Source organism: Bombina bombina, chromosome 4 (genome assembly GCF_027579735.1).
Source record: "Bombina bombina isolate aBomBom1 chromosome 4, aBomBom1.pri, whole genome shotgun sequence".
Lineage (NCBI taxonomy): Eukaryota > Metazoa > Chordata > Amphibia > Anura > Bombinatoridae > Bombina > Bombina bombina.
In genome coordinates, this window is record NC_069502.1 from 661944304 (window position 1) to 661961020 (window position 16717).

Consider the following 16717-nt stretch of genomic DNA (forward strand, 5'->3'; position numbering starts at 1 on the left):
AACCAGAAACACGCTGCTGTAGTGACAGGAACCATGCATGAAATTGGTTGTAGAAGGTAACCTTGCTGAACAAACATCTTTTTAAGCAAACCCTCTAATTTTTTATCCATAGGATCTTTGAAAGCACAACTATCTTCTATAGGGATAGTAGTGCGTTTGTTTAGAGTAGAAACCGCCCCCTCGACCTTGGGGACTGTCTGCCATAAGTCCTTTCTGGGGTCGACCATAGGAAACAATTTCTTAAATATAGGGGGAGGGACAAAAGGTATGCCGGGCCTTTCCCATTCTTTGTTTACAATGTCCGCCACCCGCTTGGGTATAGGAAAAGCTTCGGGGGGCCCCGGGACCTCTAGGAACTTGTCCATCTTACATAATTTCTCTGGAATGACCAAATTCTCACAATCATCCAGAGTAGATAACACCTCCTTAAGCAGAGCGCGGAGATGTTCCAATTTAAATTTGAATGTAATCACATCAGGTTCAGCTTGTTGAGAAATTTTCCCTGAATCTGAAATTTCTCCCTCAGACAAAACCTCCCTGGCCCCCTCAGACTGGTGTAGGGGCACTTCAGAACCAATATCATCAGCGTCCTCATGCTCTTCAGTATTTTCTAAAACAGAGCAGTCGCGCTTTCGCTGATAAGTGGGCATTTTGGCTAAAATGTTTTTGATGGATAATGCAAGACTGGCGTAGACGAAGGAGGGGATGATGCAGTACCATGCTTACTCCCCTCACTTGAGGAATCATCTTGGGCATCATTTTCTCTAAATTTTGTGTCACATAAATCACATCTATTTAAATGAGAAGGAACCTTGGCTTCCCCACATACAGAACATAGTCTATCTGATAGTTCAGACATGTTAAACAGGCATAAACTTGATAAAGTACAAAAAACGTTTTAAAATAAAACCGTTACTGTCACTTTAAATTTTAAACTGAACACACTTTATTACTGAAAATGTGAAAAAGTATGAAGGAATTGTTCAAAATTCACCAAAATTTCACCACAGTGTCTTAAAGCCTTAAAAGTATTGCACACCAAATTTGAAAGCTTTAACTCTTAAAATAACGGAACCGGAGCCGTTTTTATATTTAACCCCTATACAGTCCCTGGTATCTGCTTTGCTGAGACCCAACCAAGCCCAAAGGGGAATACGATACCAAATGACGCCTTCAGTAAGCTTTTTCTATGTATCTGAGCTCCTCACACATGCATCTGCATGTCTTGCTTCCCAAAAACAACTGCGCAATAGAGGCGCGAAAATGAGGCTCTGCCTATGATTAGAGAAGGCCCCCAGTGAAAAAGGTGTCCAATACAGTGCCTGCCGTTTTTTTTACATAATTCCCAAGAATAAAATAACTCCTCAAAACTATGAAGTATTAAAAATGCTTATATATCAAAGGTTTTAGCCCAGAAAAATGTCTACCAGTCTTTAAAGCCCTTGTGAAGCCCTTTATTCTTATTTAATAAAAATGGCTTACCGGATCCCATAGGGAAAATGACAGCTTCCAGCATTACCAAGTCTTGTTAGAAATGTGTCATACCTCAAGCAGCAAAAGTCTGCTCACTGTTTCCCCCAACTGAAGTTAATTCCTCTCAACAGTCCTGTGTGGAAACAGCCATCGATTTTAGTAACGGTTGCTAAAATCATTTTCCTCTTACAAACAGAAATCTTCATCTCTTTTCTGTTTCAGAGTAAATAGTACATACCAGCACTATTTTAAAATAACAAACTCTTGATTGAAGAATAAAAACTACATTTAAACACCAAAAAACTCTAAGCCATCTCCGTGGAGATGTTGCCTGTACAACGGCAAAGAGAATGACTGGGGAAGGCGGAGCCTAGGAGGGATCATGTGACCAGCTTTGCTGGGCTCTTTGCCATTTCCTGTTGGGGAAGAGAATATCCCACAAGTAAGGATGACGCCGTGGACCGGACACACCTATGTTGGAGAAACCAAATATACTTCAATTGAGTGCAAAAGAAAATATATAATAAAAACATAATTTATGCTTACCTGATAAAATTCTCTCTTGTGATGTATCGAGTCCACGGATTCATCGAGCACCCACAGCAGAGCTGTCCATATAGCTCCTCCCTTAGCTCCAACCCCCAGTCATTCGACCGAAGGCTAGGAAGAAAAAGGAGAAACTATAGGGTGCAGTGGTGACTGAAGTTTTTTAAATAAAAATATACTACCTGTCTTAAATAGACAAGGAGGGCCGTGGACTCGATACATCACAAGAGAAATTTTTTTATCAGGTAAGCATAAATTCTGTTTTCTCTTGTAAGATGTATTGAGTCCACGGATTCATCCATACTTATGAGATACCAATACCAAAGCTTTAGGACACGGATGAAGGGAGGGACAAGACAGGTACCTTAAACGAAAGGCACCACTACTTGTAGAACCTGTCTCCCAAAAATAGCCTCCGAAGAAGCAAAAGTATCAAATTTGTAAAAATTTTGAAAAAGTATGAAGCGAAGACCAAGTCGCCGCCTAACAAATCTGTTCAACAGAAGCCTTATTTTTAAAAGCCCATGTGGAAGCCACTGCTTTAGTAGAATGAGCAGTAATTCTTTCAGGAGGCTGCTGGCCAGCAGTCTCATAAGCCAAACGGATGAAGCTTTTCAGCCAAAAGGACAGAGAGGTAGCCGTAGCCTTTTGACCTCTCCGTTTACCAGAATAAACAACAAACAATGAAGATGTTTTACGGAAATCTTTAGTTGCTTGTAAGTAGAACTTTAAAGCACGAACCACATCAAGATTGTGCAACAGACGTTCCTTCTTTGATGAAGGATTAGGACACAGAGAAGGAACAACAATCTCCTGATTGATATTCCTATTAGAAACAAACTTAGGAAGAAACCTAGGTTTGGTACGCAAAACCACCTTATCTGCATGGAAAACTAGGTAAGGTGAGTCACACTGTAAAGCAGATAACTCAGAAACTCTTCGAGCCGAAGAGATAGCTATTAAAAACAAAACTTTCCAAGATAGAAGCTTAATATCTATGGAATGCATAGGTTCAAACGGAACCCCTTGAAGAACTTTAAGAACCAAGTTTAGGCTCCATGGCGGGGGAGCAGCAGGTTTAAATACAGGCTTGATCCTGACTAAATGCTTGAACGTCTGGAACATCTGCCAGACGTTTGTGTAAAAGAATAGACAAAGCAGATATTTGTCCCTTTAAGGAACTAGCTGATAATCCTTTCTCCAATCCTTCTTGGAGAAAGGACAAAATTCTAGGAATCCTAATCTTACTCCATGAGTAACCCTTGGATTCACACCAACAAAGATATTTGCGCCAAAACTTATGATAGATTTTCCTGGTAACAGGCTTTCTAGCCTGAATCAGGGTATCAATGACCGACTCAGAGAAACCACACTTTGATAGAATCAGGCGTTCAATCTCCAAGCAGTCAGACGCAGAGAAATTAGATTTGGATGCTTGAACGGACCTTGGATTAGAAGGTCCTGCCTCATTGGCAGAGTCCACGGTGGAACAGATGACATGTCCACCAGGTCTGCATACCAAGTCCTGCGTGGCCACGCAGGCGCTATCAGAATCACTGAAGCTCTCTCCTGTTTGATTCTGGCAACCAGACGTGGGAGGAGAGGAAACGGTGGAAATACATAAGCCAGATTGAAGGACCAGGGCACTGCTAGAGCATCTATCAGTACCGCCTGGGGATCCCGGGACCTGTAACGAGGAAGTTTGGCATTCTGTCGGTACGCCATCAGATCCAATTCTGGTGTGCCCCATAGCTGAGTCAGCTGGGCAAATATCTCCGGATGGAGCTCCCACTCCCCCGGATGAAAAGTTTGACGACTTAGGAAATCCGCCTCCCAGTTCTCTCCCCCTGGGATATGGATTGCTGAGAGATGGCAAGAGTGATCCTCCACCCATCGGATTATTTTGGTTACCTCCATCATCGCTAGAGAACTCCGTGTTCCTCCTTGATGATTGATATAGGCTACAGTCGTGATGTTGTCCGACTGAAATCTGATGAATTTGGCTGAAGCCAGCTGAGGCCACGCCTGAAGCGCATTGAATATCGCTCTCAGTTCTAGAATGTTTATCGGGAGGAGATTCCTCCCGAGACCATAAGCCCTGTGCTTTCAGGGATTTCCAGACTGCACCCAAGCCTAGCAGGCTGGCATCTGTCGTTACTATGAGCCACTCTGGCCTACGGAAACACATTCCCTGAGACAGGTGGTCCTGAGACAACCACCAGAGAAGAGAATCTCTGGTCTCTTGGTCCAGATGCAGTTGAGGAGATAAATCTGCATAATCCCCATTCCACTGTTTGAGCATGCATAGTTGCAGTGGTCTGAGGTGTAGGCGGGCATAGGGAACTATGTCCACTGCCGCTACCATGAGTCCGATTACCTCCATACACTGAGCCACTGATGGCCGAGGAATGGAATGAAGAGCTCGGCAAGTGATTAAAAGTTTGGCTTTTCTGACCTCCGTCAGAAATATTTTCATTTCTACCGAGTCTATCAGAGTCCCTAGGAAGGAAACTCTTGTGAGAGGGATGAGAGAACTCTTTTTTTATGTTCACCTTCCACCCGTGAGATCTCAGAAAAGCCAACACGATGTCAGTGTGAGACTTGGCTAGCTGGAAAGTCGACGCCTGAATTAAGATGTCATCTAGATAAGGCGCCACTGCTATACCCCGCGGTCTTAGAATCGCCAAAAGGGACCCTAGCACCTTTGTGAAAATTCTGGGAGCCGTGGCCAACCCAAAGGGAAGGGCCACAAACTGGTAATGCCTATCCAGAAGGCGAATCTGAGGAATTGATGATTTCTGTGAATAGGGATGTGTAGATACGCATCCTTTAAATCCACAGTAGTCATATATTGACCCTCCTGGATCAGAGGAAGAATAGTCCGAATAGTCTCCATCCTGAAAGAAGGTACTCTGAGGAATTTGTTTAGAATTTTGAGATCCAAGATTGGTCTGAAAGTTCCCTCTTTTTTGGGAACCACAAACAGCTTGGAGTAAAAACCTAGCCCTTGTTCAGCTCTTGGAACTGGGCGGATCACTCCCATGGTATGTAGGTCTTCTACACAGCGTAAGAACGCCTCTCTCTTTGTCTGGTTTGCAGACAATTGAGAAATGTGAAATCTCCCCCTGGGGGGGGGGGGGGGGGGGAGTCTTTGAAGTCCAGAAGATATCCTTGGGACACAATTTCTAAAGCCCAGGAATCGTGAACATCTCTTGCCCAAGCCTGAGCAGAGAGAGAGAGAGAGAGTCTGCCCCCTACTAGATCCGGTCCCGGATCGGGGCTACCCCTTTATGCTGTCTTACAGGCAGCAGCAGGCTTCTTGGCCTGTTTACCTTTGTTCCAAGCCTGGTTAGGTCTCCAGACTGATTTGGATTGGACAGAATTCCCCTCTTGCTTTGCTGCAGGGGAAGCTGAAGAGGGACCACCCTTGAAGTTCCGAAAGGAACGAAAATTATTTTGTTTGGTCCTCATCTTATTTGTTTTATCCTGAGGGAGGGCATGGCCTTTCCCTCCAGTGATGTCTGAAATAATTTCTTTCAGTGCAGGCCCGAATAGGGTCTTTCCTTTGAAAGGGATGTTCAACAATTTAGATTTTGATGACACATCAGCAGACCAGGACTTAAGCCATAACGCCCTGCGTGCTAAAATGGCAAAACCTGAATTCTTTGCCGCTAATTTAGCCATTTGGAAAGCGGCATCTGTAATGAAAGAATTAGCCAACTTAAGGGCCTTAATTCTATCCATAATATCCTCTAATGGAGTCTCCACCTGAAGAGCCTCTTCTAGAGCCTCAAACAAGAAAGCATCTGCAGTAGTTACAGGAACAATAGTTGTACACTTAGCAAGAGTAGAAATAGCTCCCTCCACCTTAGGAACAGTCTGCCACGAGTCCTGTATGGTGTCAGATATGGGAAACATTTTCTTAAAAACAGGAGGGGGAGCGAACGGAATACCTGGTCTATCCCACTCCTTAGTAACAATAGTCACAATCCTCTTAGGGACTGGAAAAACATCAGTGTAAACAGGAACCTCTAAGTATACGTTCATTTTACACAATTTCTCTGAGACCACTATAGGGTCACAATCGTCTAGAGTAGCCAATACCTCCTTGAGCAATAAGCGGAGGTGTTCAAGCTTAAAAATGTAAAGGCCGTCGTATCAGAATCTGTCTGAGGGAGCGTCTTTCCTGAAATCTCTTCCTCAGATAACAAATCCCTTACCCCTACTTCAGAACATTGTGAGGGTATATCGGATACGGCTACTAAAGCGTCAGATGGCTCAGCATTTGTTCTTAACCCAGAGCTGTCACGCTTTCCTTGTAAACCAGGCAGTTTAGAGAAAACCTCTGTGAGGGTTTTATTCATAACTGTGGCCATGTCTTGTAAAGTAAATGAATTAGACGCACTAGAGGTACTTGGCGTCACTTGTGCAGGCGTTACTGGTTGTGACACTTGGGGAGAGCTAGATGCTAAACCCTCATTTCCTTCTAACTGAGAATCATCTATTGCAATCTTTTTAAGTGCTAAAATATGCTCTTTATAATTTATAGACATATCAGTGCAAGTGGGACACATTCTAAGAGGGGGTTCCACAATGGCTTCTAAACACATAGAACAAGGATTTTCCTTGGTGTCAGACATGTTAAACAGGCTAGTAATGTAACAAGCAAGCTTGGAAAACACTTTAATCAAAGTAAATAACACTTTAAACAAAAACGGTACTGTGCCTTTAAGAGAAAAAAAGCTGCACAAACTCTGCAAAACAGTGTAAAAAAGCAGTAAACACAACAATATTTTTTACAGTAGCATCATAAAGCCTTAGTAACTTGGCACCACTATGCAAATAAACAATTAACCCCTTAAAGTAAAAACTGGATTGAAAAAACTTCAAAACCGGTAAAACAACGTTCAGCACCTTGCCACAGCTCTGCTGTGCCGCCTACCTGCCCTTTAGGAACGATTTGTGGGGGAAAAAACCTCTTTACAGCCCTCAAATACAGCAGGAATCTCTGGAGAAGTAGCTGGATGCTTCTGAGGTAAATAAACTGTGCAACTGAAAATAGGCCCCTCCCACCTCACTCGAAGTTATGGGGCCTAAAAAACACCACAGAGTGTTTGTTTCTTAAACTAGCCATGCGGGTTAATAACCCTTAAACAAGCCACAAAGACCCCTTAAAGTCCCTCAAAAAACGTTTTATTTGTAATTAAACCAAAATGTTTTTTCCTATTAGTGTCACCAGTAACTATGAGCCCTTTATGCAAGCTTGGATTCCTCTTTTACTGAATACAGCTTACCATTCCCTCATGGGGATATTGCCAGCCTTTTCTAGAAATAACAAAGTCTGTCTAGAAAAAAATAGATTGAACATACCTTAATGCAGTTTAGCCTGCAAACCGTTCCCCCAACTGAAGTTTTCCTGTACTCTTCAGCCCTTGTGAGAACAGCAGTGGATCTTAGTTACAAAATGCTAAGATCATCATCCTCCTTGCAGAAATCTTCATCCCTTTTCTGCCAGAGAGTAAATAGTACACACCGGTACCATTTAAAATAAACTTTTGCTTGAGAAAATAAAAACTAACATTTTTGTCACCACACTCACTTTGCCCTTCCTAGCAGTTAAGCAGGCAGAGAGAATGACTGGGGGGTGGAGCTAAGGGAGGAGCTATATGGACAGCTCTGCTGTGGGGGCTCTCTCTGCCACTTCCTGTAGGGAAGGAGAATATCCCATAAGTATGGATGAATCCGTAAACTCGATACATCTTACAATAGAAAGTAACATATTTTAGCAACTACTTTTACAGGATGTTTGAGTACATGTTTGAGTACTGCTTTGTTTGTCAGCGCAGCCTCAATTTAATTGTTTAAAAAAAATAAAAAAAAATAAAGTACAGAGCGCAGTAGCAGAAGTTACATGAGCTTACGTTAAAGTATCAGAGGTACTTTCATCAGAAATTTCAGGAGTGGGTTGACTGCTTGTTTCCTGTTGGTCATCATCCTCCATATTGTCTGTGATGTCATATATTATAATGTCTTCAGAAATGTCTCCCCTCTTTTTTAATCCTTCTGCCATAATGGGAACCTAAAAGGTAGGTGTATTTAAAAGGGAGAAAAAAAACAAACAAAACATGCTTATTGCAATTAAGATGACATTTTTAAAACTTTTTTTAATTGTTTTTTTATGGCTGCATAGTTACTGCTTATGTTCAGACTGAGCATTCAAAGTAACTAACTCTACCTACGACTTTACATAGAGGGGGTTAATAAACCTCATCAAAATAGTTATCACCTGCCCCAATAGACACCACTAATTTGGGCACAAAAATTCCAGGCAGTGATTCTCAATTAGCCAAAATTGAAAATGAAAAATTAATTGCCAAGGATTCTAAGTCTAACCCTAAAAGGTTCTTTAAGTACATAAATAGCAAAAAATCTAAGAAGGATAATATAGGTACATTAAAATGTGTGGAGGGTAGCATGATAAATAATGACAGGGAGAAGGCTGAGGTACTAAACCATTTTTTTTCTTCAGTATACACAAGAGAGGAACCATTGAATGATACTTTGGAACAGAATAGAACATGCCAGTCCATACCACTAACTGGGTTTTGTTTAGAGGATATCAGGAAAAAACTAAAAAATATTAAAGGTAAATAAAACTCCAGGCCCAGATGGAATACACCCAAGGGTGTTAAGTGAACTTAGCACTGTTATAGACAAACCTTTACTCTTAATTTTTCAAGACTCATTATCCTCAGGCATGGTACCCCGGGATTGGCGTAAAGCTGATGTGCTGCCACTCTTCAAAAAGGGAAGCAGGGATGATCCAGGAAGCTATAGACCAGTTAGTCTGACATCAATAGTGGGGAAGATATTTGAAGGGATTATATTGATGAGCATATTTGTGTAAACAAGATTATGAGTTCTAATCAGCATGGCTTTAGGAGAAATAGATCATGTCAAACTAATCTAATTAGATTCTACGAGGAAGTAAGTAAAAATATAGATAAAGGGGAATCAGATTTTGCAAAGGCATTTGATACAGTGCCACATGAGAGATTAATGCACAAAATTAAGGGACTGGGAATAGCTGAAAATGTTAGCTCATGGATAAATAACTGGATAAAAGATAGGGAGCAACGAGTAGTAGTAAATGGATCATACTCAGATTGGACAAAGGTAATCAGTGGCGTCCCCCAGGGATCAGTACTGGGCCCTGTTCTTTTTAATATTTTTATAAATGACTTGGAGCAAGGATTAAATAGCGACATCTCTATTTTTGCAGATGATACTAAGTTAAGTAAGGTCATTAGGTCAGAGCAGGACGAACTCTCTTTACAAAGGGATTTGCTAAAATTAGAACTATGGGCAAGTGAATGGAAAATGAGATTTAATACGGAAAAATGTAAGGTTCTACATTTTGGAAGTAAAAATAAGCAGGCTACGTACTTTTTAAATGGGACAAGACTTAGCCAAACACAGGAGGAAAGGGATTTGGGAGTAGTAATAGATAACAAGCTAAAGATGAGTGCACAATGCAGGGCAGCGGCTTCAAAGGCTAATAAGATACTAGCATGTATTAAAAGAGGCATTGATTCAAGGGAGGAAAGCATAATTCTGTCATTATATAAAGCCCTGGTAAGACCTCACCTTGAGTTTGGAGTGCAGTTCTGGGGACCGATTGCTAAAAAAGATATTGCAGAACTAGAAAAAGTTCAGAGAAGGGCCACAAAGCTAATAAGGGGATTGGAGAAATTAACCTATGAGGAGAGGCTAGCCAAACTGGGTCTGTTCTCTTTAGAAAAAAGGCGCTTGAGAGGTGACATGATTACTTTATATAAATATATTCAAGGCCCATATACAGAGATGGCAGAAGCTCTTTTTATTCCAAGAAAATTGTTTCTGACAAGAGGTCATAATTTAAGGTTGGAGGAAAGGAGATTTAATCTCCTGCAATGGAAACGTTTTTTCACTGTAAGAGCAATAAAATTGTGGAACTCATTACCAAAGGAGGTAGTGAATGCCAATACCATAGATTCATTTAAAAATAGTCTGGATAAATTTCTGTATATAAACAAAATTCATGGATATGATTGCTAGTATTAAATGGGTCACATTTTAATGGGGCTATTTAAGCTTAACTGGAGCTTTTTGTAAGTATTTTAGATTTGTATAGGTTGAACTCGATGGACTTCAGTCTTTTTTCAACCTTATCTACTATGTTACTATGTTCTTGCATTATTTTTAAATTACTCATCCTGTTTAACATTACATATGAATTTAATATGTAGAAATATTTACGTGATGGTTGTCTTTATCTGCTTCCTTTACAATTGGCTGCAAAAGGGAGGACTTTGAAGAACTGTTTGTGTTGAGAAGCAGTGGCCTAAAAAGAAAGAACATATTACATTACTAAAACATTTTACACAAAAAGAGGATAAATCAGCATTGTTTTGTGCAGTAAGTAATTTCAGAAGATTTTATTAATGTATTATTAATTTAAGAATGTGGATCTACGAAGTGTCAAAAAAGCTTACTGTTTCCGCTTTAGGCTGACTAATCTGTTATTCTGTACCAAGGTCACAATAAATTGAACAATCTGCATTTAAAAAAAGAAAAGAAAAAAATACAGCATTAACCATTACAGCATATAAGTGAAACGTGAACAAAATTAAGATATGTATGACAATTTGTACAGTACATTTTAAAATCAACTCACATGCACATTTTAAAAAGGTCCATAACTCCACAGTCTCCAACCAAAAACACTTCCTAATGATTACTATAAGCTTATAAAATGTTTTGTATCTGTTATCTTTCAGAGCTCAAAAGCCTTGGGTAAAATATTTATCAAGGTTAAATGTTAGACACAAAGATTACTGTAGATAGCCACATGTGTTCTATTTTTAACTGTAGAGCTATGCATCAAAGCATATCAAAGGTTATTTTAAAAGTATGGGTTAGAATGATGAAGAGATTTTTTATTCAAGTCAGATTAGAAAAGGAGAAAAACTGGATGTGAACTAGACTAATGAACTAAGCAGGACTCCTAAAATAAAATGGCAGCATATTACCCTGGTAAGGTCAGTGTGTTTCATAAGAATAAAAGAATGGGTACAATTAAATGAGATACCTGCTAATTTGATTTACATTAAAAAAAAAAAAAAAAACACACAAAAAAAAACTCCTAAACAGACTTGTCCAACCTAAGTATCAGGTGCCTCACTGAAGACCCCCTTTGTTTTTTGAGATAAATGGTATATGTATCTAAGCCTGGGAGATATATTTGATCACTGTGATTTTCTAATATAAATACAACACTTCTAGCAGAAAATGTGTGATAAAAATATAGAAGGTGGAAAAAATAGAGGATATCTTGTGTGTCTGACATGCCTCTACAATATCTCTTCATAATGTTATTGCATAGACTCTGAAACCTGTACATACCAGATTATTGTTATAAAGCATTGCACTTTTTAAGTTTGCTCTATTCCATTGGAGAATTTTTTTTTGTAAACAAATTCCATTTGACTATGCGATAACCCTTTAGGAATGTTGTAAATACATATTAAACGTTGCAATCATGCAATTTCCGATTGTGCTCGAGGTGAGGAAATGGCCATTGCCTGCAGCATAATGTATGTTTTTCATTTCCTCACTTGCAAGCTAATATGCTAATTTCTAAGCCCCTGAAGGCCGTCTCTTCTGAATGCATTTGACAGTTTTTCGCAGCTAGAGGGTGTTAGTTCATGTGTGCCATATAGATAACATTGTGCTCAAGCCCAAGGAGTTACTTATGAGAGGGAACGTCTGTCAAAAGAACTGAAATAAGGGGGCAATCTGCAGAGGCTTAGATACAAGATAATCACAGAGCTAAAAAATATAATATAACTTTGGGTTATGCAAAACCGGGGAATTGGTAAAAAAAACGAATTATCTATCTTTTAAAAACAATACAATTTCTGGAGTAGATTGTCCCTTTAATATCAACAGAATGCACAGGCTCAAACGGAGCCTATTGAAGAACTCTAAGAACAAGATAGAATAGGATAGGAGCAGATAGAAGTGAAGATGAATGTTAAAACAATTTATTAAAACGCGTTAAAGTCACAGGGGTTTACAGAAAACAACCACAGCTAGAACATCCGTATATTACACAGACTGTATACTGTAAACAATGTCTATGATTACGATTTGCAGTTAAGTCTCCGCCCACAACGTGACATCACACGCTCAAATCCAACAATCGTTTCACCAAATAGTCGCTTGGCTTTTTTAAGGATCCTTGCTGTGGTTGTTCTCTGTAAACCTCTGATTTTAACACGTTTTAATACATTGTTTTAACATTCATCTGAGTTCACTTCTATCTGCTCCTGCTGAAGTCTCCCATTGTTTTTATATCTAGAGCATGATGTGAAGCTCTGCAGTATTTGAGTATACAGCTTACATGTGAATTAACCCTGTAGTCTCACAGGACTTCACCATTGATCTGTTTTATTTGAGGATAACCATTGGAGCTCGACTGCAGCATTAATTTCCACTGATAATTCCTTTGGATCACTTATGCACATTTGGAGTTAGGATTTAGTCTCCAATTTACTTTTTTGGACATATCCTTTTTGCACTAACACATTGTTTTTTGTTGGAAACCACATCTGCTGACTAATATTTGAGCCAGAGAGCCTTCCTAGCTAGAACAGCGAGGCCAGGGTTTTTGGCATTAAAGGGACACTCAGGTCAAATTAAATTTTCATGATTCAGATCATGTAAATTTTAAACAACTTTCCAATTTACTTTCATTAAAAAAAATGTGCAGTTTTATATTTACACTTTTTGAGTCACCAGCTCCTACTGAGCATGTGCAAGAATTCACAAACTATACGTATATGCATTTGTGATTGGCTGATTGCTATCACATGGTACAGGAGAAGTGGAAATAGACATAACTTTGAAATTTGTTAGAAAAAAATCTACTACTCATTTAAAATTCAGAGTAAGTGCTATTGTATTGTCTTGTTATCTTGCATTCGTTGATTATGCAAATCTATTGTGTTTAATGGTCCTTTAAAGGATTACTTTCTGTGTTAATTTTTAAGCTAAACAACTAATATATTAAAGTTAATAAACATTCATTAAAACCTACTGACCTATATTTTCTCCAAAACGAAGTTTCATAACGTTCTAAAAGTTATATCTTTTATTCGCCGATGATGTCACGTTATCCTGCCCACTATTTTCAGCACTGAGTGTTCAAAATACTTAAACCAATAACTTTGTGTTTAAAGCCCCATTTTGGAACCTAGGTATTGTAAACGGATTGGTACAGAGCAAAGGATACCCACGGTGTGGGTGTGGAAAACAAATTTGCAGACAAGATTTCTGATATACGGTAGAGATATGTTAATGAAATGCTATTGAGAAAAAGCATATTTGGGGTAATTAGTTAGTAACAGGCATAGAAAATATTTACTTACAGTGGCCCTTTAAGCTATACGATTTGAATAATGGCATCAAATATGAAGGAATTGGCCGTCTTTAAGGCCTGAATGCTGTCTTGGATATCCTCCAAAGGGGATTCTACAGAAATCAGATCAGATAAAGAGTCACACCAAAAATGTGACAGCCCCATTTGCCTGAACTGGAGGATAGCATAGTTAAGCTGGAAGAGGCTTAGGAACTTCCCTGCGACATTCAGTAGCTAGCACACACTAAAACTCTTAAGAGAATTACATGGCTTACAACAACTCCCCTGCTCTCTCTTGAAGGAAACAATCCATTGAGAGCATAAAAATCACAATCTTCAGCAGAGCACCTCTCTCTGCCTACCTCCATGAAACGAGGCAAATAACTACTGAGAGGGTAAGGGGAAGTGGGAGGGATACTTCAATGCTCTGTTTGGGGTTTCTGTCTCCTCCTGGTGGCCAGGTGAAGTATTCCCCATAGGTTATAAATGCTTTTGTGGACTCTCACTGCAATTAGAAGGAAATCATTTTTATTCAATATTCATTTGTAATAAAGTGTTATGCTGTGTATTTACTGTAAATATTTCACATTCCAATGTTCTGCACATAGCAGAATATGTTCTAAGTATTTTTAAATATATACTCCTATCTCTTCTGAAGAAGAAGGGACCTGAGGGTCGTCACCTTCAAAAAACACGTAAGGAATATATACAGAACGGCTTTTTGCACCACACAGTGAACTTTATTCGTTTGTGGAGTTACACCTACGAAACTGCCAGTTTGACTGGTTTTTATAATAAGAGCGAATACATTACCTCATATTTGATTGAGGTTGGAAATTGTAAGCAGTTTGTGTTTAGAGTGTTTTGTTTGTTATAGTAGTGCCAATAAAAGTACGATATTGCACTCTCTCTGCTTTCTCTTTATTCTTACTGCATGAGATCCGGAGCCTCAAGTGGAGGAAAATTCTACCATTCCCCTAAGAAAAGCGGAGTATTAATAGAGAAAGATTCTACCATCCCCTAGCAGGCATAACAAGGACGTTGTGGATATCTCTGTGTTTGTTCCTCCTTATGGTGCGGCACTTACCTCATTAGATTGAGGTCAAGGAATGTAAGTAGGAACCCCGACGGGGATTATCATTACTCACCTTGGTTCAACTTTGGATTACTCATACGAACTGAACACTATATAGATGATTGAAACATCAAATTATTGCTATAGAGTGTATTAGAAGGGGGTTTATTATCCAATATTACCTATAAGAGTGATATAGAACAAGTTTTATTAACCGCTATATCATTACAGTGTTATCCAAACAATAATAAAAGAGGTTGAAACTCAGTACAACCGCTGTGCTTAACCTACAAAAAGGGGTGCGCCAAACCGAATAAATCTAAATATATATACACCAGTAATAAATCTAATTGAACGTGTCAAAAGATGAATAAATATATGTAGATTAAAAGTGCCAAATAAAATTAATAGTGCCAAATAAAATTAAATAAAATATAAAAATATGAAAATTAAAATTAAATAAACAAGTAATAACCAATATTGTGAACTAGAGTCCTTTTAGATGGGTTTTAACCCAAATTAGATAGAGTTCATCAATCCAGTGGTGAGCCGCTCTCTCCAAGTTGTAGGCAAAAAATGTGAGTGTCCTGAAAAACAGAAAAAGAAGAGGCGCTCTTTGTGCAGCGAGTTCCAAACAGCTGAAAATCTACCAATAGTGCTCAAGGTAATATACTCACAAACATGAGTGCACATACAGTGCAATAGTAGACAGGCCGAAACTTCAGAGCCGTTCGGCTGACTCCTCAATGGCGACTCTGCCAAACAACTACAGAAGCCCAGGTGCTGGTAACGATGGTCCGGTTTCTCCAAACAACCTCCGTGATAGGCTGCAATAAACAGCTTATGAAGGATCCAGTAGCTTATTGTAAAGCAGATTGCTCACAATACATTCCAGCTTCTGCTCCGCTCACTGCAAGACTTAATACAAGGCCATTCGAGGTTCCTCCAACCTTTCCCCTCTGCATTTGAGTTTCCCCGGAGCTGGTCACGTGACCTTCAGGCTTTTATTTTATTGGTCCTTTAACGTTAAGGCTAGAAGTTCTCCTTATATTAAAACAAGCACTGTTTTCTTGCATGTCCAACTGCAGTTATTTTCCAAGAAAAATATGCTAGGGAATTTTCCCATAGCCTTAACGTTAAAGGACCAATAAAATAAAAGCCTGAGGGTCACGTGACCGGCTCCGGGGAAACTCAAATGCAGAGGGGAACGCCATTGAGGAGTCAGCCGAACGGCTCTGAAGTTTCGGCCTGTCTACTATTGCACTGTATGTGCACTCATGTTTGTGAGTATATTACCTTGAGCACTATTGGTAGATTTTCAGCTGTTTGGAACTCGCTGCACAAAGAGCGCCTCTTCTTTTTCTGTTTTTCAGGACACTCACAAATCATTACAGTGTGTTGGACTGAATACAAGAACATAATTTACTTTTACTATCAAAATGACTTTTTGTTCTCTATGTATCTTTTGTTGAAAAGCAGGGACGTAAGCTCAGAGTGTGCACATGTCTGGAGCACTATATGGCAGCAGTTTTGCAACAATGTTACCCATATGCAAGATCCCTAGATGGCAGCACTATTTCCTGCTATGTAGGTAATTTGTCAATACAGAATAACATGGGAATGAAGCAAATTTGATTAAAAAAAAAAAAAAGCTTTCTGTTTATTTCTTTTAATTGTATGGTCTGAAAATGCTTTGGTTTCTTAAACGAAAATGGCAAAGAGGGGAGCACAAGTGGTCACATCCTATCATTTATTTGAAATGTTTTACAGACATAAAAAACCCTGTAGTAATTGTATACAAGAGCTCGCTGCTGTAGTAATTCTGTACATGCATAATCCTGAATTTACCTTACGAATGACTTGTTGCTGTTGGGAATGTTTGGCACGAAGATCTGATATTTCCCTCCACAATGCTTCATTTTCCCTAAATGATTAAAACAGAATAAAAATAAACACAATAATAAATTAACTAAAAGAGTATGGATTTGTTTTAATTACGCTCACTGTAACCATTGCTATCATTCAGACTAAAAATGTAATGTTCTTCAAAGACGTAGCAAGTCAAACATTTTCTCCAAATCCTTTGAAATACTCCATTCTGAACAGGAAATTAAAACGTCAGTAGTGATTTAAAAAAAAAAAATATTTGCTCACTATTATAA

General features: G+C 39.2%; 1 protein-coding gene across 1 annotated transcript in view; it reads right to left on the reverse strand.

Moving 5' to 3' along the window:
- HSF2 (heat shock transcription factor 2) overlaps positions 1-16717 on the reverse strand; it is a 96686-nt gene that overhangs the window by 48736 nt on the left and 31233 nt on the right. The window contains exons 5-8 of the mRNA XM_053710782.1: positions 16404-16479; positions 10554-10615; positions 10318-10402; positions 7941-8098 (exon numbers count right to left, since the gene is read on the reverse strand). Of these exons, the coding sequence (XP_053566757.1) occupies positions 7941-8098; positions 10318-10402; positions 10554-10615; positions 16404-16479 (381 nt within the window). The remainder of the gene's footprint in view (positions 1-7940; positions 8099-10317; positions 10403-10553; positions 10616-16403; positions 16480-16717) is intronic.